At 35.7% G+C, this 23,232-nt stretch overlaps 1 protein-coding gene across 2 annotated transcripts in view; it reads right to left on the bottom strand.

The window, feature by feature from the left end:
* Positions 1–23,232, bottom strand: part of NETO1 (neuropilin and tolloid like 1) — a 126,584-nt gene that overhangs the window by 29,468 nt on the left and 73,884 nt on the right. For both annotated transcript variants that reach the window (XM_050767900.1, XM_050767901.1), the window contains exons 5-7: positions 21,801–21,842; positions 21,554–21,681; positions 11,068–11,296 (exon numbers count right to left, since the gene is read on the bottom strand). In XM_050767900.1, the coding sequence (XP_050623857.1) occupies positions 11,068–11,296; positions 21,554–21,681; positions 21,801–21,842 (399 nt within the window). The remainder of the gene's footprint in view (positions 1–11,067; positions 11,297–21,553; positions 21,682–21,800; positions 21,843–23,232) is intronic.

Below are 23,232 nucleotides of genomic sequence, written 5' to 3'. Positions count from 1 at the left end.
CTCATGGAAAGTGGCGCATATATATATATATGTATATATACATGTATATATACACACATACACACATATTACACATATATGTATATATACACACACATATATATCATACGTACACACATACACACACACATATATATGTTTTATCAGATTGATCATGCTATTAGAATTTTGGCATTCCAGCTGTTTTACTGGGTACTCTCTCTGTCTCTCTCTGTCCAAGCTGACAGTATTTCTGCTGAGAAAATTAGCCTACACCTTTAACATTTAGCTCAGTAATCTACTTAGCTACATAGCCTATATTTAGCCTATATTTGTAACTTAGAAATTCTGCTTGCCACATACCTGCAGAACATAATTGTGCTAGGCTTTCTGCTACTACAAAACAGGGATTTCCCCCTCTCCCAGTTCTTAATAACATATTCATCCTCACTTGCATCTGAGTCATCATCATCTGTAGTCCTCCAAATCCAGATTTCTACTAACCACCTGTCCAAGGCAGCTTGGGCATTTTTCTCTCAAGTTCTTCAATTTTAGACAGCTCACCTGATTAGGTCAGGGCCACCTAAGATAATCTCCTTTCTTTTGATTCAATCAAACTCAATCAAGCTTTCATAGCCTTTATATATATCTGCAAAATAACTTTTCACAGAGAAAGAATGTAAGTCAATAACCAAATAATATCCCAGGCTATTCACACATTCTGACTGTCTCAAGAGCACGGGATTATATAAGCATTCTACACCAAGAGTTGTGATATTGTATGATTCCCTGTCCCTACCCAAATTTCACCCTGAATTCTAATAATCCCTAAGTGTCAAGGGCAGGAACAGGTGGAGGTAAATGAATCATGGGGTCAGTTTCCCCTATACTGTTCTCGCGATAGTGAGTGAGTTCTCAGGAGATCTGATGGTTTTATAGGCGTCTCACATTTACTCTACTGGCATGCATTCTCTCTCCTGCTGCCCTGTGAAGAGGTGCCTTCCACCATGATTGTAAGTTTTCTGAGGCCTCCCCAGCCATGTGGAGCTGTGAGTCAATTTAACCTCTTTTCTTTATAAATTACCCAGTCTTGGGTATTTCTTCATAGCAGCATAAGAACAAACTAATACAAGGTGAGAATGTCTTGGTTCATCTCAGAATCTGCCTTCCACAGAACATTTCAACTCAGTTCTTGGAACTTAAATGTTCCTGTATGTATATTTCTTTATTCTAAATAAATCTATAGCTTAGACTTGATAGTCTTTTGTCACAAGTTAACATAAAACTAAATGCATTATCTCATTTTAGCAAATTATTGTAAACAATTTCCATGCAACCATAATGTAGACAATTTGTTTTTCCATCTCCTCTACTTTATATGTTTGTTTTTAACAGAAATATGCTGTTCATCAATCAAATGTTAAGTGATGCATATTTTACGCTGCAAAAGTTGTAAAGAAGAGCAGAAGAACAGCTAAATGCAGAACTTCAGAAGTCAAAACTAGTTTTAACTCATTCATCCATTCCAGTTACTGCAAATTCATATTCTAAACACAGAATAAGATTGGCTCAGAAAACTTAGCATGTGATTTATTTAAATGGACATATTCCACTAAGGTCTCTATTTTTTCCTATTGGACAGTTATTCAAATATACAGTCTTACAATTGGTTATGAACTATCTATAAGTGTATTCAAAATTAAAATTATTCTAAATACAATAATTACTTTAAAATCAGTATTCTTTAGGGTCAATGAATTTTCAAAAAAGATGCCAAGGTGTAAAGCTGTAATAATATAAGAAATCTTAAATAATATAAGAAAAGTCATAGATTACATATATTTATATAATATATAATATATTACATATAATATATATTATATATTGTATATTATATTATATGTATATATAAATATATATTTACATAAGTATATACTATAGTAACATAAATATATAAATATGATATGTAACAATTATATATAAAATTATATTATATGTAAATATAAATGTAAGAAATATAAGAATATATATAATGTAACAATATAAGAAATCACAAAGTAAAATACAGCACACCTTCAATAATCAATGAAAGAATTATCCAAGGTATGGCATATCTCAAATTGGATGAATTCTTAATCTGCAAATATGTTTCTTGATATTTGTGGCTTCTTCATCTATGAGACTAAATTACTGATTAATTAATTGTTTTTACTGTTAACCTCAAAATACATTTAAATGTTAAATACTCTTTCTTAAAGAATATATGCTAAAGATAATACTTAAATGTTTTGTCTTCTTTTTTGGATTACTCATGCATGTGCTCTTCTTCACCAGGTAAATTGTAGACTACACATTTTGTGTGATTCAACTGAAAAATGCCATTTAGCTTATTACTAAGGCTACCACCTAGTCAAGAAGAGAGTTCTCTTTCGGTGATAATATTGATTTTTTTTTTGTCTTGTCCCTGGGTTTCAAAATTGCTTTAGAGGATAAAGTCTGTATATGATTTTTCTGAAGCAAAAAAAAAAAGAAAAGAAAAGTTTAGCTGGGCAGACAACAGCCTTGCGACGCCATAAATCAGGGCAGCAATCTTTGACAAAACTGAAAGAGGCAGAGGTGAAGAGTGAGCAAAGTCAGTCGATGCAGCAGTATTATGCCTATGGGAGCAAGCTGCAGAGGTGGTGCTTCTCAAGCCTAGTTGCAAGTAAATACTTACCCTTTTCAGTGCCCTTATGCTCTCCCCATTACTGGTGTTAGACTAATTTTGTTAGAAATATTGGCATTTAACACAGGCTTTATAAAATGCTTCTAATGTGCACTTGCATGGTAAAAGTCTGATGAATTTTTTAGTAAGAATTTCATACCTCCTTGATACACTGATTATTTCCTTTTCCTATAATTTATTCAGATACAAATGTAAAACTATGATGGCTAAAAATGTATTCATATGGTACCCAAATGAGCATATTTCAGAATAGAAACCCCTCGTTATAGTACACTTTTGTCTAATACTTGAAAGCCATGTAAGCGTGGCATGCTATATGGTTACAGTGTGAAAGCAGAGTATGTAGGCATAAAATGCAGTGGATAGGACAGAAGAATCAAAATTCAGTCTGTAATCACTTAAAACAATGCTGACATATGAGAGTAACTGTTACATGTTTTAATGATCATTATCATCATCCTCTTTAGAATATTCGAGTTCTGTCTCAGAAGTGTCTCCAAAGTAGCAAAGATATTCACAAGAAAAATCATGGGATTAGGAGTCAGGTCTTTAATTCTTGCCTCAGTTCTGTTAACAAATCATTAAGCATGGGGTTAAGGATGTGTGGGGAAAGTCAATTAACTTCAATGAACCCTTTTTTTCTATTTGAATTCAGAAAATGTGAAAAATTGAAATAGCTGATCTCTAAATTCTCTTCTAACCCCTAAAAATATCCTATGGTCCCCACACAAGAAATTCTCACAGATATTAGGATATTATCAAATACGCTCTGTCTTGTTTCAATTTGTGCTGCTATAAAAGTATACTGGGGTAGTTTATTTAAAAAAAAAAAAAAAAGACGTATTTAGCTCAGAGTTCTACAGGCTGAGAAGTTCAAGGACATGGCCCCGGCTTTGGGTGAGGGATTTCATGCTGTATTGCAGCACAGTGGAGAGTTTCCAGGGGGAAGTGGCCATGTGCAAACAAGAGCTGAAAAACCTGAGGGACGTCCTGGCTCTCTCATAACCCATACTCATAGAAACGAATCCATTCCTGAGAAGACAGATTCAGTCTTTTGCGAGTGAGAACTCACTGGTTACCAGAACAACATCAAGCTGTTAGGTATATGTCCCCATCACCTAAATACATCCCACAAGGCTACCCCTCTCAATATCACCACACTGGGGATCAAATTTCAACAGGAGTTTTGGTGGAGACAAGGAAACCAAACCATAGCATGCTCTAAAACTGCCATAAAGGGAGCAGCTTATGACCGACAGAAACTTACTTCTCACTGTTCTGGAGACTGGAAAGTTCATGATTAAGGCACCATCAGATGTGGAGTCTGCTGAGGGTTTGCTTCCTCATGGACAAACTATCTTGGACTCTCACTGGCAGAAGAGGTGAAGAGGTGAAGGTTTTCTCTCAGGCCTCTTTTATAAAGGCACTAATCTCACTTACGAGGGCTCTGCTCCATAATGTAATCACTTCACAAAGGTCGAACCTCCCAATATCATCACCTTGGGTAGATGCAGATCTCACCATATATATTTGGAGGTGAAGTCACCTTCAGACTAACCCTAACCCTAACTTCTTCCCCAAAATCCCTGACCTTCTCACATGCAAAATATATTCATTTTATCCCAATAGCCCTAAAAGTCTTGTTTCAGTGTCAATTTAAAACTCTTAAGTCCAAAATCTCATCTAAAGCAGATACGAGTGAGGCATACATTCTGAGGCAAATCACTCTTAAGCTGTAAATCTATGAATTAAAATGTGTTATGAACCTTCCAAAATACATGATGAGACAGGCATAGGACAGTCATGCCCAGTCCAAAAGGGAGACATAAGAAAGAAGTAGCAGGTCCCCAGCAAGCCCATAACCTTGAGACTCAGGAATCATTTCTTGGCCAGGCACAGTGGCTCACGCCTGTAATCCCAGCATTTTGGGAGGCCGAGGCATGTGGATCACTTGAGGTCTGGAGTTGGCAACCAGGCTGACCAACATGGTGAAACCCAGTCTCTACTAAATACAAAATAATTAGCCTAGTGTAGTGGTGCATGCCTGAAATCTCAGCTCCTTGGGAGGCTGAGGCAGGAGAATCGCTTGAACCCGGTAGGGGGAGGTTGCAGTGAGCTGAAATTGCACCACTGCACTCCAGCCTGGGCAACAAGAGCAAAACTCCATCTTAAAAAAAAAAAGAATTTTATCTTAGTGTTCTATCCTAGTGTTCTATCCTTTAAACACACTGGGGTAGAGGTCTACCCAACTGCTTTTCTGGGAACAGACACAGCCTTCATAGATTGAAGTCACATGTCCTTGTCTCTAAAGGTCTTGACCGGGGGTGGCCCCACCCCATGATTCAGTTTGCCATTGTTAGTGAGGGCTCTCTGCAGTGCGTCCCATTGCAAAGATTCTTTGCCCGGGTTCCAAGTATCCTTTGAAATGTAGGTGAAGGCAGCCATGCCCCCACAACTTTGCTGATAAAAATGTGCACGCTCCACTTGGTGCAGTGAGGAAGACTGCTGCCAGAAAGCGCCGGGATAAAAGTTTGAGATAATTTGAGATACGAGGTAGGGGTGGACAGTGGTTTTTCTCCTTCAACTCACTCTGTTCCCCTAGACACCGGCCCTCTGGAGCTGAGCTGAGAGGCCAAGCGCAGTGATCTCTGATATGCCTTCAGTGTCAACCTTCCACTGACTTCAGCAATAGGTCCTGATTTCCACCGAGTTGGTCAATCCACACTCATCTTATCAGACGCCTGCTTGGCCACACCTTTGGGGTTTCCTTGTAAGCATGTTTTCTCATTCTTTACAATATGAATAGACCGAGAATTTCCAAATCTTTAATTTCTGCTTCTATTTTGATTAGTAATTCCATCTCTAAATCTTTTCTTTCTTCTTGGATTTTATGACAGGCAGTCAGGAGCCAAACGTTCTTTAACACTTTGCCTAGACATTTTCTCAGCAAAATACCCAATTTCATCCCTTACAAGCAATACCTTCCACAAAACACGAGAGCACAAACACAATTCTGCCAAATTCTTTGCCAATTTGTAATAAGGATGACCTTTCCTCCACTGTCTAGAAACATATTCCTCATTTCCATTTGAAAGCTCATCAAAACGACCCTTACTATTTATATTTCTATAAACATTCTGTTCAGAATAACTTAGGAATTCTCTAACAAGATTCTCCTCCTCTCCTACTGAACCCAGACCAGGATCAGCCTTAATGGTCTGTTCATGGCAACGTAAATATTTTCTAGCAAGGACCTCAAAACTCCTCCAGCCTCTACTCATTACTCAGTTCCAAAGCCATTGCCACATATTTTGAGGTATTTGTTACAGCAACATGCCCACATATCAGTGTAAATTTTCTGTGTATGCCCACTTGCCTGCTAGAACAAAATACCATAGACTAGATGGCTTGTAAACAACATTAAAAATTCCAGCCTCTTAGTTTTGAAGGGACATAACATTCAGGCACCAGCACGCTCTAAGCACTTCACCACTGAACTGGGGATACTATTTTATAAATGTGTAGGCACCAGGAAAAATATCCAGGTACTTTCTTATTACCTGAATAAGACGAAGGCAGATCACTGATTTTCTACCTCCAACTTTTACTGCATGGGTGTGTGAATGGAGTAAATGTTAGATAATACATGTAACTATATATACATATATAAGGCATATATTGGATGTGTATAATTATATGTTAGGCATATATAGTTACATATTAAAAGTATAATTATATATTAGATTATATATACACTAACATACATTAATGTAATTGTATATATTAGCCATATAGAAAAATATATGAATAGTTTGTATAACTATCACCATCTACAAGAACCAAAGTCATCAGCCACTACAAAAAGGTTAAGTCAAAATTCTCTCTCAGCCACTAATATTGAATAAAGCAATACCATCGAGGAACTTGAACTCCCTAAACAAAGTCTCTTTGCTTCCTCTTAAGTACTCTTAGAATGATTCCTGCCCACCCATTGACAAGTAGTAGCACTGATTGAAGTCCAATTTCTATTGTTTTGAAGTTTTCATCTCTTACGTGGAATACTTTCACTTCAATGAATAAAGACACTCTATACCCATGTACTTCATCACAGGATAACTTTGATCTTAGGTATAAATAATGATAGAATTCTGCACAATTTTAGTCAATGCAGTAAAAAGTAGAACATCATGACAAATATACACAGGCAACATCTTAGTCTGTTTGGGTTACTACAGCAAACTACAATAAATTAGGTGGCTTATAGCAAACAGGATTTTGTTTCTCATTGTTCTGGATGTTGGAAGGTTCTGGATGATCTTGGAAGTCCAAGATCAAAGTGCTGGCAGATTTGGTGTGTTTACAATACATCTCCTGGTTCACAGATGAAACTTTCTAGCTATGTCCTCACATGGTGGAAAGGGCAAGGCTGCTCTCTGGGCCTCTTTATTATTAGAGGACTAATGCCTATGACGAGAGCTGTACTTATGAGCTGATCACCTCTCAAATGCCTCACTTCCTTATACCCTTACCTTGGCAACTGGATTTTGAACATACGACGTTTTGAAGGGGTGCCACAGAACCATTCAGACCAACACAGATGGTAACATGACATAAAGGATAAACCTGTTTCAGTGGAAACTTACTGTACATTTATGAGATGATCACAGAGAATGCTGTTGTAAAACTCATCATTTGAAGAGAGTGATTATTTGTCCACTGTGAAAGAACATATTGGGATGGGTGCCTCTGTAGGAGGAACACCCTGTGTCTTTTCAAGTCATTGAAAAGTCAGCCCACTTCAATGACTTCCAGACATAATTTAATCACATGCATTGAAACTCTATTTTTTATAATCTCAAATAGACATATTTATAATAATATATGCACCATATATACAGTTCACCATTTCTTATCTATGCAGATTTTTAAAGACTCATAGAACTTAATCTATTTTCAGAGTTGAAAGGGATCTTTGATGTTAGCCAGTCTTTCAAGCTATTCCTACATAGATGACTCCCCTATACCATTCATGCCAGATAATAATCCATTTTCAGATCCAATCACCCATCTAACCATATTTCATGTCCTTCATAGGCATTCTTTCAAATTTTGAATATCACGACTCACACGACAAACATTTTTCCCCCTAAATTGTACTCAAAAGTTTCTCTGTAACTTTCAAACATAAATCTTACTTTTGAGACCCATGAGATATAGGTCTGAGGTAGTTATCACATTTTGAACAATAACAAATCCTAAAGTAAACGTTTCTTCCTATTTGGAATTACATCTTTGTCAGCCTCTTCTAGGTGATTACTCTCCTCACTAATAATAGTCAGGAAAGAACAGATTGTGCCTTTTGCATTTTGATTGGTGCAGCTTCCCAAAAGACTAAAATCTTTTTTTTTTTTTTTGCATTGTTTCTCCACTAATGTTAATATAGGCTAATATCGTTTATAGGATTATTTTTATCAGCCATAATCAAAGTATTGACTCACATTAAGTTTGAATGAAATAAGACCACAGGAGCGTCCTGGGCATCAGGGTTCCTCTATGTTATTGATTTCTGAAATATAATGCTTTTATCATATATCTCTATTATATTTTATGGCATACTTTGGATAAAAATTACAGATTTTTGTTATTTATGAAAATCTTGACTATATCATTTAATATATTAGCTTGCCCTTTCATATTTTTATCATTTAAATTAAATACGAGTTCTCGGTATGTTATTCCTGAAGACTAAGAATACTGAATAAGTATAGAACCCTGAAATTCCCTCACTGAAGGAATAATTCATTGAATTTGGTAGATCAATCAGCAGTGAGCCACCAAAGGTGTTGTCTTGTAGCCTGAGTTACATATGCTTGTCAATAAAATGAAAATATTTTCCTCAAATATTTTGCTGAGATAAAAATGCACTACCTCTAACATTTTAATCAACTACTGAACCAAATACATCACAGCATACTGTTTTAATCTGACATAAAGCTGGGAGAGATGTTTGACACACTACATGATGGTGTCAAGACTTGAAAGACTGAGTGACATTCAGTATTTCTGGTGTCCTAAAATTCCCCAACTGGGTAATTAAAAGGGAATTTAAAGCCCAAACTATTTATTCGTTATACAAAATAACTGTCTAACACACTTAACATTTACGAATTTAAAACAGTATTGGCTGCTCCGCTTCTGACAATAAGAGAAATCATTGAAATTTCAAAAATATTGTATTGCCTTTTCTAATAATACAAAAATACATAGTTGTGAAATACAAGGTGCTTATTTCTTTTCATTTACAGTTCTTTTTTTCAACTTTTGTTTCAGATTCAGGTGCACATGTGCAGGTTTATTATACAGGTAAAATGTGTGTCAGGGGAGTTTGGTGTACAAATTATTCCATCACCCACGTAATAAGCATAGTACCCAATAGGGGTACTATGATCCCCACCCTTTTCCCAACTTCCACCCTCAAGTAGGTTCTGGAGTCTGTTGTTCCCTTCTTTCTGTCCATATGGACTCAATGTTTAGCTCTCACTTACAGGTGAGAACATGTGGTATTTGCTTTTCTGTTACTATATTAGACTTCTAAGGACAATGGCCTCCAGCTCCATCCATGTTGTTGCAAAGTACATGGTATCATTCTTTTTTATGGCTACATAGTATTCCGCAATACAAAGTTTCTGTGATTTGCCCTTGACTCTGGATATCATCCGTTTTTATATTTTATGTTTTAAATATTTTCTGAAACTTTTCCCATTTACTATCTACCCAAGCAACTCTCTCTCCTTACCTACTTTAACTGGAACTCTGAGGTCACAAACCTATTAAAAATAAATGGGCCTGCAAGAGAAGCTTACCACATTTTCTTTATGCAGTCTAACATGGATAGGCATCTCATTTGATTCCATGCCTTTGTCATGGGAATAGTCTGGGGACAGTTCCGTGATGAACACACACATGCATGTGTCTTTATGACAGAACGATTTATACTCAGTATTGGGATTGTTGGGTCAAATGGTGGATCTGTTTTAAGTTCTCTGAGAAACTGCCAAACTGCCTTCCACAGTGGCTGAACTAGTTTACATTCCCACCAGCGGTGCATAAGTGTTCCCTTTTTTTCCACAACGTCACTAGCATCTGTTACTGTTTGACTTTTATAACAGCTATTCTGAGGCCAGGAAAGTGGCTCATGCCTCTAATCCCAGCACTTTGGGAGGTAGAGGCGGGCGGATCACCTGAGGTCAGGAGTTTGAGACCAGCTTGACCAACATGGAGAAACCCCGTCTCTACCAATAATACAAAATCAGCTGTGCGTGGTGGTGCATGCCTGTAATCCCAGCTACTCCGGAGGCTGAGGCAGGAGAATAGCTTCGGGAGGCGAAGGTTGCTGTGAGCCGAGATCGCACCATTGCACTCCAGCCTGAGCAACAAGAGCAAAACTCCATCTCAAAAAACAATAATAAATAAATAAATAAATAAATAAAATAACAGCTATTCTGACTGGTGTGAGATGGTATCTCACTGTGGTTTTGACTTGGGTTTCTCTAATAATTAGTGATGTTGAACATTTTTATATGCTTGTTGGCCACATGAATGTTCTTTTCAAAGTGTCCGTTCTTCTTTTCAAGAAGGTACTTATTTCTTAAATGTCACCAGGTACTTATTTCTTAAAGCTAAATTTCTCAGAATTCTTTTTCACTTCCATAAATTTGTAACACATGAAATATTCAGGGTTTCTGACAAATATTCAGAATATATCTGTTAGTATGACTCATTATTTATTAGAACATAACTTTCTAAAGTTTATTTGATTTGCCCTTGACTCTGGATAGCACCCATTGTGCTGTTTTAAATATTTTCTGAAACTTTTCCCGTTTATTATCTACCCAAGCAATTCTCTCTCCTTACCTACTTTAATTGGAACTCTGAGGTCACAAATATATTTGAAATAAATGGGCCTGCAAGAGAAGCTTACTAAAAAGAACCTACCAAATATTTTTATGCAGGTTTTTAAAAATTTAAACCCAAACTTCATCAGAAGCTGCTGCATCAGTTCCATAGGCTTCCTAAGAGCTAAACCAAAGACAAATGAAATTCATCATTTCCCAGTTGAATAGTGTGAACTGTCTTAGGAAAGGCTATGATGCCTATGTTGAAATAAGAAAGCAAAATGTAATATGTAACTCTTTCCTGTCATGGATCAAAATGAAAAAAGGGGGACGTTAGTGGTTTAAACGACGTATTAGAAAATAGCCTGCTGTGCTCAAACTGTGTGAAGAAAACACCGTTAACAGCTTACAAAACTGGCATCATATGGCATATATGAAGGAAAAACAGTCAAGTGCAGAGAATCTTACGTTCTTGAAAGGATGTGAAGAGCATCTGAAATCGGCTGTTTCGGCTGCCCTCATCTGCCCACATGCGGATCACCCCAAGACCCGTGCGTAGCATCACATCATTAGCCACAGTGCTACAGAACTTAGCTTTCAAATCCTCCACGGAACTGCTTCCATCATATACAGCCACAAAATTCCTCTTGCATTCATTTGAATTCTGCATCTCATAGTCCAAGAAGCGCAAGTAAATCTATAAAACAAAAATAAAATAATTTCCACATATCTAAATATGAATGTACATCAGTAAGTACCAGAATTTTTTTTTCAGTCTCACAAGACAATCCTGATTGCAATCAATCTTACTATTTTCCCTTGTGAATAGAAGGAAGATGTACAATAAGAACAAATTGTGTTTAATACTTTTTTCAAATGCTATTATCCTTTCTTTACTTAAATGCACCATTTTCTAGAGCTGAGTGTATTTACCCAAATTCACTTTATGTCTTCTCATAACTTACTGGAAATCAGTTATTAGTTTTGCATACTTACACACTGTTTTACTTTGATTAGCAAAATGTATTTGAAGTATTCCTGATACATTCGTGTTTCAGTTCCATGGCTTCCTTTTACTTCCAAAAATGTACAAAAAATATGCGATTTTTATTAATACCAAAGAAAAACAGAAATGATACTGAAAGACAGTCTCTGGTTTGTTTAATTAAGTTATTTGACATAAATACACTGCTTCATTTCTGAGGCGAAGTATAATGTTTTATAAAAAGGCCAAGCTAGTCTCTGACCACTCATGGCATATACAGAGAGGCTGTTTAGCTAAGCTACATAAATAAAAATTATGAGTAAAATGTACTGTGCAACTTGCTTTATATGTTATTTTGTAATACTTCCAACAACTCTATAAAGTGGCCCATTTTATTGTCATATTCAGATGAAGAAGCTCAGACTCAGATGGTATAAACTGAAAATTAGACGTGAGCATCCTCACTTCCTGGTCCATAATTCTTTTCACAACGTTACGCTGCCTTAGGTGTACTGCTTTTCAATCAACAGGCATTATTTGACTCTTTACTAATGTGCATGCAAAATCACAAGGAATTCATTCAACCAAATACACGTCTATAAAGAAATAATTTGTTCATGCATCCATCGATTCAGTGGCATCCACAGTTTCGCCTATGATTGTTGCAGACACTTTTCAAGGCATTGTGGATATCACGGTGAACAAAAGAATAAGGGCCAGTGCTGAAAATGTGTGTCAATTAAACCATGACAATAAGATACAATGTCAAAGAATGGAAATTATATAAAGCCAAAAGACCCATGCACTGTGAAAGGGATACCTAGAATGGTTTCCTAATAGACACATCTTTCATACAGGTATCTCCTAAATGTTTTACATTTTATTTTAATATGAATGCCTACATGCTATTTCCTCTTAAATGCATTTTTCTTAATTTAGCATGGATATAAACTAAAGACATGGCATTCAATCAAACATCTATCTCTTTCATCACTCTCTACGTATTTTTTTATTATTTTGTAAAATCTGAAACTCATAAGACAATTTCTTCCAGATCCAGTATGTCTAGCCCAAATTTTATAATTCCACTATTTAAATTAGTGAAAATGTAGCTCTTGTCCTCAATGTTCTTACTCAACAGGGCACCAGTTCCTGTCAATTTCCCCTTTAAACTACTTGTTTTCCATTTCCATTCACACTTCTATAATATTTCAACACTCTCCTGACCAGCCTGGATGGTTGCAAGATGCAGATTCTCCTTACAACCCCAAAGTTTACTCTAATAAAACTAGTTTACTCTAGCCAAAGTTATATTTCTAACAAACAAATCTAATAATCACAGTCTTTTAGCTAAAATTTGTAACTTGTGTATAATTTTTAAAAAGTCTAAAAACATCAACTAGCAAATTTACATCCTTCTTATCTCTAACATTGTAACCATTCTCAAAAAAGACACCCTTTATGAACATGACATTAGCTTCACATGAAGTTGTCATTCTCCATCTTCTGTCTAGGAACCTCTTCCTGATTTGTCAAGAGTTAGTTCAACAGTTGCACATCCAAGGAAAGGTTTTCACTGCTCCCACTCCCCAATCACAGCAGACATAACCTCTGTAGCCTCTATGTGATTTTGAACATATTTAAAGCCATAGTTCTAGGTTACAGGTCCCTTCTAATAAACTTGTGTTCCCGAAAAGCTGAAGCAGTGGTATACATTTTTGTATTCTAAGCATTAATACATATTTTACACATAGTAAACACTCCAGAAATGTTTCTGAATGATTAACTAACTGGAAGTTTCATTTTCTTTATTGAATTCCTTTGTTCAGCATTCATATTTATTATGCGCCTATATGACAGACATTTAAGTATTATAAATAATGATAATGACATAGTGTAGTCTTATTTTATTATATACAGTGGAAATGATATGCAATCATTCTCAAAACAAGGTATAATATAGATCTAAATTATGACATAAAAGGATAAGACAAAATGTCACAGACTTGTAAGACTCTGAAAATAGAATGTGAAGTTCTAAATGAGGAAATCCAGACACAATTTGATGAGAAAGAACAAAATCAGAAAAATGTGGACAAATGAATCAAACGGAACAACAGCGGAAAGCACCTGAGTTGTATTATGCTTTGCAAGGCAGGACGATTTTCATATATGAGCAATTTGTCGCATTGAAGTTGGAAGTTATTCTAAAATTTCCAAATACTTTGATGCTGATTTAAATTACGGGCCATTGCCACAGCCTTATAAGAGACACATGCCCCAATGAGGCCTTCATTTTCGGTATGCCCAGGTTATTCCTTTGTTTTATTTTATCTAAAACTCAGATATTACTCATGCAGTCCATCTGTGATTTCTCCTCCCAACACATATTTCATTTCTAAAATTATTCAAGAATTTCAGAAATATCCAGTTTAAGAAGGTATATATGCATCTAAAAATGTGAGACTTCCAAGTTTATACTAACTCGTTTGTTTTTTAAATGTTAACATGACTTAAAAAAAGATTTTTTTTTCCAGATGACCTTTATTAGAAAGCTGAAGCAAAGAAGAAAAAAAATAACTTGCTTCAGGACCATAAGTGAATTAATGTGGAAACCTTAAAGAAGATTAAAATTTCCAACTCTGGTTTTAAGGTTCTTTTCATCAGGTCACATTGCCCCGTTCTGACTAAAAGGAAAGAAACTGAAAACACTGTAAAAATAAAAAGTAAAATCTAGGTATTATACAAAATGGTTAAATGGAACAAAAATTCAAGTATGTACTTATACTCTAAAATACTACGCAATAAATTCAACAAGTTTATCAGCTCTTAAAAAAGATGCAATTATAATTGGAAGTAAACATTGTCATAAGCAGGAGAACACAGATTAGGGTAAATAAAGAGTGCTTTCCACTCCTTTGAAGTGTAATACGAAATGACACGTCTCTCCCAATAGCCTTACAAAGTTATAAAAACCAAGTACTAAGCCCACAGGAGGAAAAATCTTTAAATAATTGCTTGGCTAACACAAAAAAGCTATTAGACCACCTGATGTTTTCAAGTTGAAATGTTTCAGTGGCTCAACGCGTTTCAACAATTACTTAAAATTTCTAACACTGCATGTCATGTAGAAACACACCTTAAAATACTATTTCATTGTTAGGAAAAGAAAGTTTGTGTGTTATATTGACGATAGCTTAAGACACTGCTAATGCATCATTTCAAATCTCTCAACAATAGATACTTGTTATTAAGATGAAGAGAACTGAAGTTTACAAAAATTAAGTAACTTTCTCAGAGTGACACAGTAATGTCACTTAAGTAACGGACTGGTACTGAAGTCAGATTTGCCTAACAGTTGGACACTCATCACACTGTGCAGCCTTATGTAATGTTTTTAAATGCTCACAGACTTAGAGCCCAGAAAGAAAGTTATATTTTTAAAGAAAACAAGCTAAAATAAAATGAGTAATAAAACAAATAAGAAAGCAAATCAAAACTATTCACGTTTCCTAATGAGCTAGAAAAGATGTTGACTATCAAGTTATAAATAAAATGTATAGAAAATAAATGTGTCCCTCAAAAATAAATGGCTGTTTTAAATTCTTTAAAAATAGAAATATTTTAATAAGAATATTGCTATAGTCAGAAAGTCAGTTTGCATATGAGCCTTATATTTTTTTCATTTGACAGTTCTATATTTTCCGTATGAGGTGATGGTCTTGCATTTGTACATGAAGTGCAATCACTGCTACCTAAGTATCTTCTATATTTAAAGGACCTTCTTATTAAATAGAACACTAATTAGAGTAAATGAATCATTGCAGTCACTAGATTCCAGGTAATCACTTCTGAAGCATTCAATAGTGCTTACCTAAGATCTAGTGACAGCAACGATTTTTTTATCATATAGAAAAAGAGAATATACTTTACTGGGTCCAGAGCTGTCAGTACAAAAGCCAAATTCCATTAGCCAGAGGAAGTGATCACGCTTTCCCATGCTAACACTAGCATATGCCATATAAAATCTCTCTGTATATTGTGATTTGAATGACTATCTCATTAGCTTAAATCTTGTACCATAATAATGCTAACAGAAAGAATTATTTAATGTAGCAAACTACAGAAAGTACGTTAGTCACTTACTGAAAAAAAAAGAGAAAATGATAAACAGAGTAATATATAACACTAGTAAAACAGATTATCATCTCTTCTCAGTGAATCATTTTGATGCATTCTTTTAAATCAATCATAAAGAGTTGGAGCTGACAAGATAATTTATTGACCAGGACACGGAAAACTTCACAACATATACATAATTTCTAGTAATATCTGTTTTTCAAGTCACATGGAAAGCAGAACCCCTTTTTATATGCAAAGCAAATAAATCTCGCTAACAATTTACTAAGTAATATATTCACAAACAGAATTTAATACCAACTGCTCAACCAGGTCCCTCCCCTCATATCAAAATGATATACAGAAAATAGACATTATTTGAGGCAATTATTTATGACTTGCCAGAACAGTTTTCTCCATCATAAGTAAAAATTAAATCTGTCACAGTCTGAGAAACGCCGTACATGGTTTCAATACTACTAGACACTTTTATAAATAAAATCATATTCTACAAAGCATGCAGCCCAGGATTTCTGCATTTTCTGTTTTATTATTGCCCAGACATGTCAGGTTTATAAACTTATGCAGAATATTCCAATTGGAGGGCATCAGTACTCCCTTTATTTTTGGATAAGAAACCAAAACATCTTAATGCTTTATAAAATATTAACACACAAGCACACACACACATACGTGCACAGCACAACAATTCCTGATATAACAAAAAAAATAATTTTCTGGCATATATGAACAAGTACCAAAATACTTAAAGTCCACCTGAGTAGCTGTCGAAAGATGAGAGTATAAAAATGACATTTTATTTTAAAAAACTTGAACTGTACAATTTTTGTGGTATTTACCTTCCTATTTAAAATTTTTACTTTGTTTGCCAAATTTTATTCTCACATTTTGGAGGTAAAAGCAGGCTCAGTCTTCAGAACTCTTAATGCCTATCTTTTTATCAATTACAGTTACTACACTTGGTTTATTGTATTAATATGCTATTGCTCCATAACAAATCACCACAATTTTAGCAGCTTTAAATAACACCCATTTACTATCTACTATTAATAGTTCTATAGGTAAGAAGTACTGGGTTCTTTGGCGAGGGCAGTTGAGGGTGAAAATCCAGTTTCTCACAGTTCTGGGACCAAGTTCTCTATTTTTTTGAGGAATGCTTACTGGGGTCACCCTCACTCCTAGAACACATTTCTCAGTCCCTTGATTCTCTTACTTCCCCTTTCATTCACATCCAAAGAATCTGCTCCACTTTTAAAGGGCTCGTGTGGTTAGATTACGCTCACCTGGATAATCAACCTTTTGATTAACCCAAAGTCACCTGACTGGTAACCTTAATCACAAAGGCAAATTTATCATATTCACAATCCCAGGAACTGGAGCTGGAAATTTATGTTCATTAGATAAGTAACTTTAACACCTTTATCACAATTTTAGTGTAAGATACTTACTGTATTTGTCAAGTGTTTATATTTTTTATTTTAATTTGACTGAAAATATTTTTGAATTAGTTAACAAGAGTCAACTTTAAATATGAAATAATGAGTAAACTGTATTAGCTAGAGTTTTATTATCCAAAAACATTAAACATTAAATTACCTTCATTTATGTATTTTATACATATTTTGACTCTGTCCCTTATCCTGTCCTAGCAAATGATAAGAATATGAAGACAGATTGGTTAATTAGCTTGATTTAATCATTCCATGATGGAAACATCACACCATAGCCCATAAATATAAACAAGCATTATTTGTCAATTAAAAATAAATTTTAAAAATAGTTTAAAATTAATTTTTAAAAACCTTGATCATTTCCTCAAAGAATGTGGTTTTGTGAGAGCAAACTAGGCCAGGAATTGGGAGATGTTAACCTTGCTCCAGCTCTGTTGCTAACTAGCCAAATATTTGGGCAAGTCACTTATCATAGATTCATTAAATTTGGTTTTCAGATGACTTTCATGTTATCTGTGCCAAAATATTACTTGACTTTTAACTATTATTCAAAATCTCTGCCAGCCTCTGCTTGGATTCCTCTGGTGAAATCTCATTCAATGACTGTTATTAAAATAAAAGGCTTCTCTGTGTTACATTAAAAGCTATTTCTTTCGTTTCAAACTTTCAAATAAATGGCGGTACTTAAAAGTCTTACTCCTGCAGATTAAGTTTTATTCCTGTTTCATGTGACAGTCCTTCAAATGTTTGAAGATTGGTACCATATCCTTTTTTAAAAAAAGAAATAATCAGTTTATTTATTCCATGAGTTTTAATTGAATCACAGACATTGTGCTTGGCACTGGGTATCTGGAGATAAATACGGTCCAGGCTTCATGAAATTAATAGTTACCATGATTTGGTCTCCCATCATTTCATTCTGGTGGCTATTTTCCAGACCAGATTCTGAATTGGAGGCCATAGTATTTGCTCAGAGAGGCGTATGTCTACACTCCTTTGTCAACTCACATTGAATTTCATTATCTGACTCAGTTTATTCATCTTTTAAATGACGTAGTCAGTAACAAGGTTCTTTCTGCCTCTGGTTTTCCAAATTCTAAGAAATCTAGATTAATCACATTCTAATTAAACGGGACCATCTAGATTAATATTCTTTAGTAAAGGAGACATCAGATATTATATTTTCTGTTTGTCAAAAGCTGGAAAAGTCGTAATGTGTATACATTTTAATACAGTCAAGTAAGCTATTCAGCACTTTCCTTGTGCAATATGGTTCAGTCACCAGGTGTCATTCAAATATTCACCACAAGCCATTTCAAGTTTAACTTGCGCTTTGATAGTCTATTCTCATAAGCTGCTAGGAACTCTATAAAAATAGAAAGTCCACATAGGCAGTAATCTCCAGTCCTTGCTTTTCTCCACAGTATTCAAAGCCACTTCCCATCCTCTAACCTTTAATTTAACAGAGAAAGCCTGTTACAATAGAGCCATCTTTGTCCAGCTCTGCAGGCAGCTTTCCCTTTGGGTCACAGAATGCCACATTCTGTAACAGACAGGTACATCGGTTATTGTTGCTCTGGAATTGTACAAAAGACAGTCTATTTACCAGCTGGAAAAAAAGGGTGTGCATTTACACTGTCATGAAAACCTTCTCCTTAAGACCATAGTGACAAACGTCCTGGTTATGACAGTAAGCTGGGGGCACATATAATCCTGTTTTTTAAAAAGTCTTTAAAAATTTTCCATTCGTAGAGTTTAAGAAAAACAAATAGCCCTTGCACGTCAATCCACGTCTTATGAAAAAAGCATAATAAGCTGCAACCTAGCTCTCTGGTAATATAGGTAGTGGGTTTTTATGGTTTTATGTGAGCAAAAGCTTTGGACTTAAAAAATAGAAGAAAAATAACTGTCTTTCTTCACAATGCAATTAACTTTCTCTAAGATTTGTTCAGAGGCAAAGAGAAATGCAAGCATCAAAGCTGGAAGCTGGAGCATGATCTCTGAATCTCCTTACATTCAGGGTAAATCAATGGTAGACTCGCACAGCTGTCAGTATCCTGGTGAATCTTCATGAGAAATATTGTGTCTGGTAGACAAGGTGAGAAGGCTCTCCAGGCAGAGGGAATAACATCTATAAAGTCGTAGAATCATAAAAGAGAAGAGTGTGTGCTTTTTCAGGATTTAATGCAATTGCACGTGACCAAATGAAAGTGTGGATAGGGAGGTGGTGTCGATTCTTTAAGCTAAAGTGTTCTCCAGGCCTCTCTAAAGAACTCAGCCTTCATCCTGAGTGCTTCAGTGACATGCGGAAAAACGAAGCAGAAAAACCGAAAGTTGGGGGAAAGGTGCCACATTTCCATTTTATATGCGAACCCTAGAGACATATGCAAGAAAAAATCAAGTGAAGAAATACCAGTGCCCTCAAAAGAGGTTCTTCGCTGGGTGCAGTGACTCACTCCTAGCACTTTGGGAGGCCAAGGCAGGCACATCACCTAAGATCAAGAGTTCGAGACCAGCCTGGTCAACATGGCGAAACCCCGTCTCTAATAAACATACAAAAAAAAAAATTAGCCAGGTGTGGTGGTGCACGCCTGTAATTCCTGAAGCAAGAGAATTGCTTGAGGTGGGAGGTAGAGGTGGCAGTGAGCCGAGATCGCACCACTGCACTCCAGCCTGGGAGACAGAATGAGACTCCGTCTCAAAAACAAAACAAAAACAAAAGCAAACAAACAAAAAAAGTGGCTCTTCTTTTCCCCTCAGCCTAAATATCCAGTCACCAAATTCTATCTTATCTCTCTCTAACATTTCCCTCACGTTGGACCACCGTGGCCTAATTTCCAACACTGGGATCACCGCCACAGCTTCCCACTTGGTCTTCCGCTTGCAGTGCTTCGTTGCAGGAAAAACCAATTTTCCTAACATGCAAAGCCGGTCATATCACTTTTCTGCTTTGTTTTTCCATGTCACTGAAGCACTCAGGATGAAGGCTGAGTTCTTTAGAGAGGCCTGGAGAACACTTTAGCTTGAAAAATCCATACCACCTCCCTATCCACGCTTTCATTTGGTCACGTGCAATTACATTAAATCCTGAAAAAGCATACTCTCTTCTCTTTTATGATTCCATGACTTTATAGATGTTATTCCCTCTGCCTGGACAGCCTTCTCACTCTACCGGACACAATACTTCTCATGAAGATTCACCAGGATACTGACAGCTGTGCGAGTCTACCACTGACTTACCCTATCTGGTGTAAGGGGTCTTTTCTCTCTCTCTGTTATACCTTACAAATACCCCAATGATCTAACCTTACTGCTTAGATTATTCTGTTACATATTTGTCTAAGAACTAAACAGAAACACCTGAGAACAGGGCCTGGCATGCTTTTTCATGTCTCCAGCAGAGGGCTTGAGAATTTATTGAGTCACAAAATCAATTAATTAAATAACACACAGTTTCAGCCTCAATAAATAAATGACTACAAATCTAGTAAGTCAATATTTTTTCTTACAACTTTGTAACTGAGGAATAAAAACAAAAGCAGGAGAATGAACAAATAACACCTTAGTCCTATGACACCTGCTGGCACAAAATGATTCATCCTCTGTATTTTGGAAAATGTTTCCATAAACAGAATCAACATAGTTGCTCCATGGAAATGTTTCCAAAATTGGGGTCTGAGTCAAAATCTAACCCACAATAGACTTAGCTTAATACATGTAACACTTTTAATTTTTGCAATGTATTGCCAACCCTCAAAAATCAGGGTGATTAACATAAAACCTAGATTTCTGGCAAGTTATGAGAAACAATGCAGGGCTTGATAATGCTGGACCCACATTTTCTCATAACAGCACCACACAGAGCTTCACAGGCAGCTAAGTCATGCCTGTCTCCTTCAAATGGGCACAGGATCTCCCAGGCCCTGTTACCATTGCTGCCAGCCCTTGCCACACTTGTGTTTTACATGCCAGATATTAATGATTTTGTAGGCCCCAGAAAAACCTCTACAGATATAATTTTCGTTTACAAAATCAACCAACTGCAGATGTTGACAATAAGAGCATAAGTGTGATTATAGTTAGAACCATGGTTCTTGCATACCATTTCAATCTGCGTTTCAGAGGCTGACTTACCTTAAAGTCTCTTGTCTAGGTTATCAAATAATTTATTCAACTCACTCTCTAGACTGCTATTTATGACATCAAATTTAGATTGGTCAAGAGAAGACAAGTTACATCTCAAAAATCAAAATGAAATCATAACCTATGATGACTGCACTCTGAAATGTATTAGACATGTCCAGTTGTTTCAAAGCAATGCACGTTATAGACACTTCTCACGTCAGCTGTCAAGTGTGGGTTTCATCTTAAGACTGACCTTGGACCGTGGAGGCGCTCGGATGTACCACTTGCAATCAACAGCCTCGCTAGCAGTAGCTTTGCCTTCCTTCATAATTTGTACAGACTCCACAATTCCTTCGGAACCGCCCATCTCAAACTCACACGCTAAATAACAAAATGCCAAACAAACACACAAAAATGGATCTTGAATAATAAACCAAAAGTGTATTTCATAGCAGAAAGCAAAGTCTTCTGAACACATATGAAATATCTATTTTACCAACCTGGTAATGGTTTCAAAGCTCCAAGGTCCTTAAAGTCAGGATCTTAAAAATTGAGAAAAAGACAATTAGTCCCATTCTACATTTATTACTTAACATTGATTTTAAGTTATACATCATTAAATTATCCAGAAATCTGCCTTTAAAAACACATTAGGGGAGAGTAAATGATTAAATAAAAAGTGCATAATGATGTTGGGACTGAAATGTTAATTTAGTATTACTACAAGGTTTTTTTCTCAATACAAAAAACACAATTAAAATTTGTTTTTCTAATGCCACTCCTGCCTCTAATTATCAGACAAAAATCTTACTCATTACCTATAACTCCATAGGTGGAATGATTAAATTAATTATATGATCTATCCTTCATAACAGGAGAATAGATGTTCTTGTAAAAGGTATCCATCAGTAATTCAAGGTTTGGGGCAATTTCCCTGTGTTCTAGATACTATCCTCTTTGCTGATTCAAAACATTCTGTAAAGTGTAGTAACACAGTTTTTAACTAGAATATCTGAAGCACAAATTAAGATGTAAAATCTAGAACTCCTCTCCTTTGGCTGACTGAACAATCCTGTTTTCGTCAAATCTTTCTCTGCAACATTTCATACTACGCTAACTTTCAAAGCATTCCTCAGTATTCTAGTTTGTCAACTTGACACCCACTCTCCTCATCTTCCTCGCAGTCAAGCCCAGGCTCAGCCACCTGTCCTCTGCTTATTTACGTATTTCAGGGAAGGCCTGCTGTTTCATGAGTCTAAGACGTTTTCTAACGGTAAAAAGGCAAACTGGTGGTCTCATTCTCATTTCTGGAACTGATTTTGAGGCAGGTATACAGTCAATGAAATATCAAGATGAGCCTTTTAGAAAGCTTCTGAGAAAGTCTTCCTCGTAATAGAGACAAGGTGTATACCATTGTTCTGGCTCTTATTGCAGTCATGCTTGTATCGGACGTCGTGGAATCACGCATTAGCCAACTTTCAATGTTGAAGGTGTTAATATAAGAAAAGGCTAATTGTGATGATGAGCACAATGAAAGTGTGTAGAACCATGAATCATTAATGATGTCACTGAGACACTGTATTACCTTATTTGATACACATAAATTCCTATTTTTAAAAAATTTTAAATTTTTAATTATTACAAGTGCATAGTCATTGTATATATTTATAGAGTAACTTATTCTGGAGTTGCATTTCTCCAAGATTTATACTGTTTTTTTCCATTTGACAAGTAAAAATTGTTTACATTTATGGTGTACAATGTGATATTTTGGTATGTGATGTTCTGGTATGTGTGTACATTGTCGAATGGCTAAATAAAGATAATTCACATGTCTTACCTCATGTATCTATCATTTTCTTGCATAGTGAGAACACTTAAAGTCTACATTCTAGCAATTTTACAGTAGATTACAGGATATATTGTTATTAA

This window comes from Macaca thibetana, chromosome 18 (assembly GCF_024542745.1).
Source record: "Macaca thibetana thibetana isolate TM-01 chromosome 18, ASM2454274v1, whole genome shotgun sequence".
In the NCBI taxonomy this organism is placed as follows: Eukaryota; Metazoa; Chordata; class Mammalia; order Primates; family Cercopithecidae; genus Macaca; species Macaca thibetana.
This window is presented reverse-complemented; position numbering and strand designations above follow the sequence as displayed.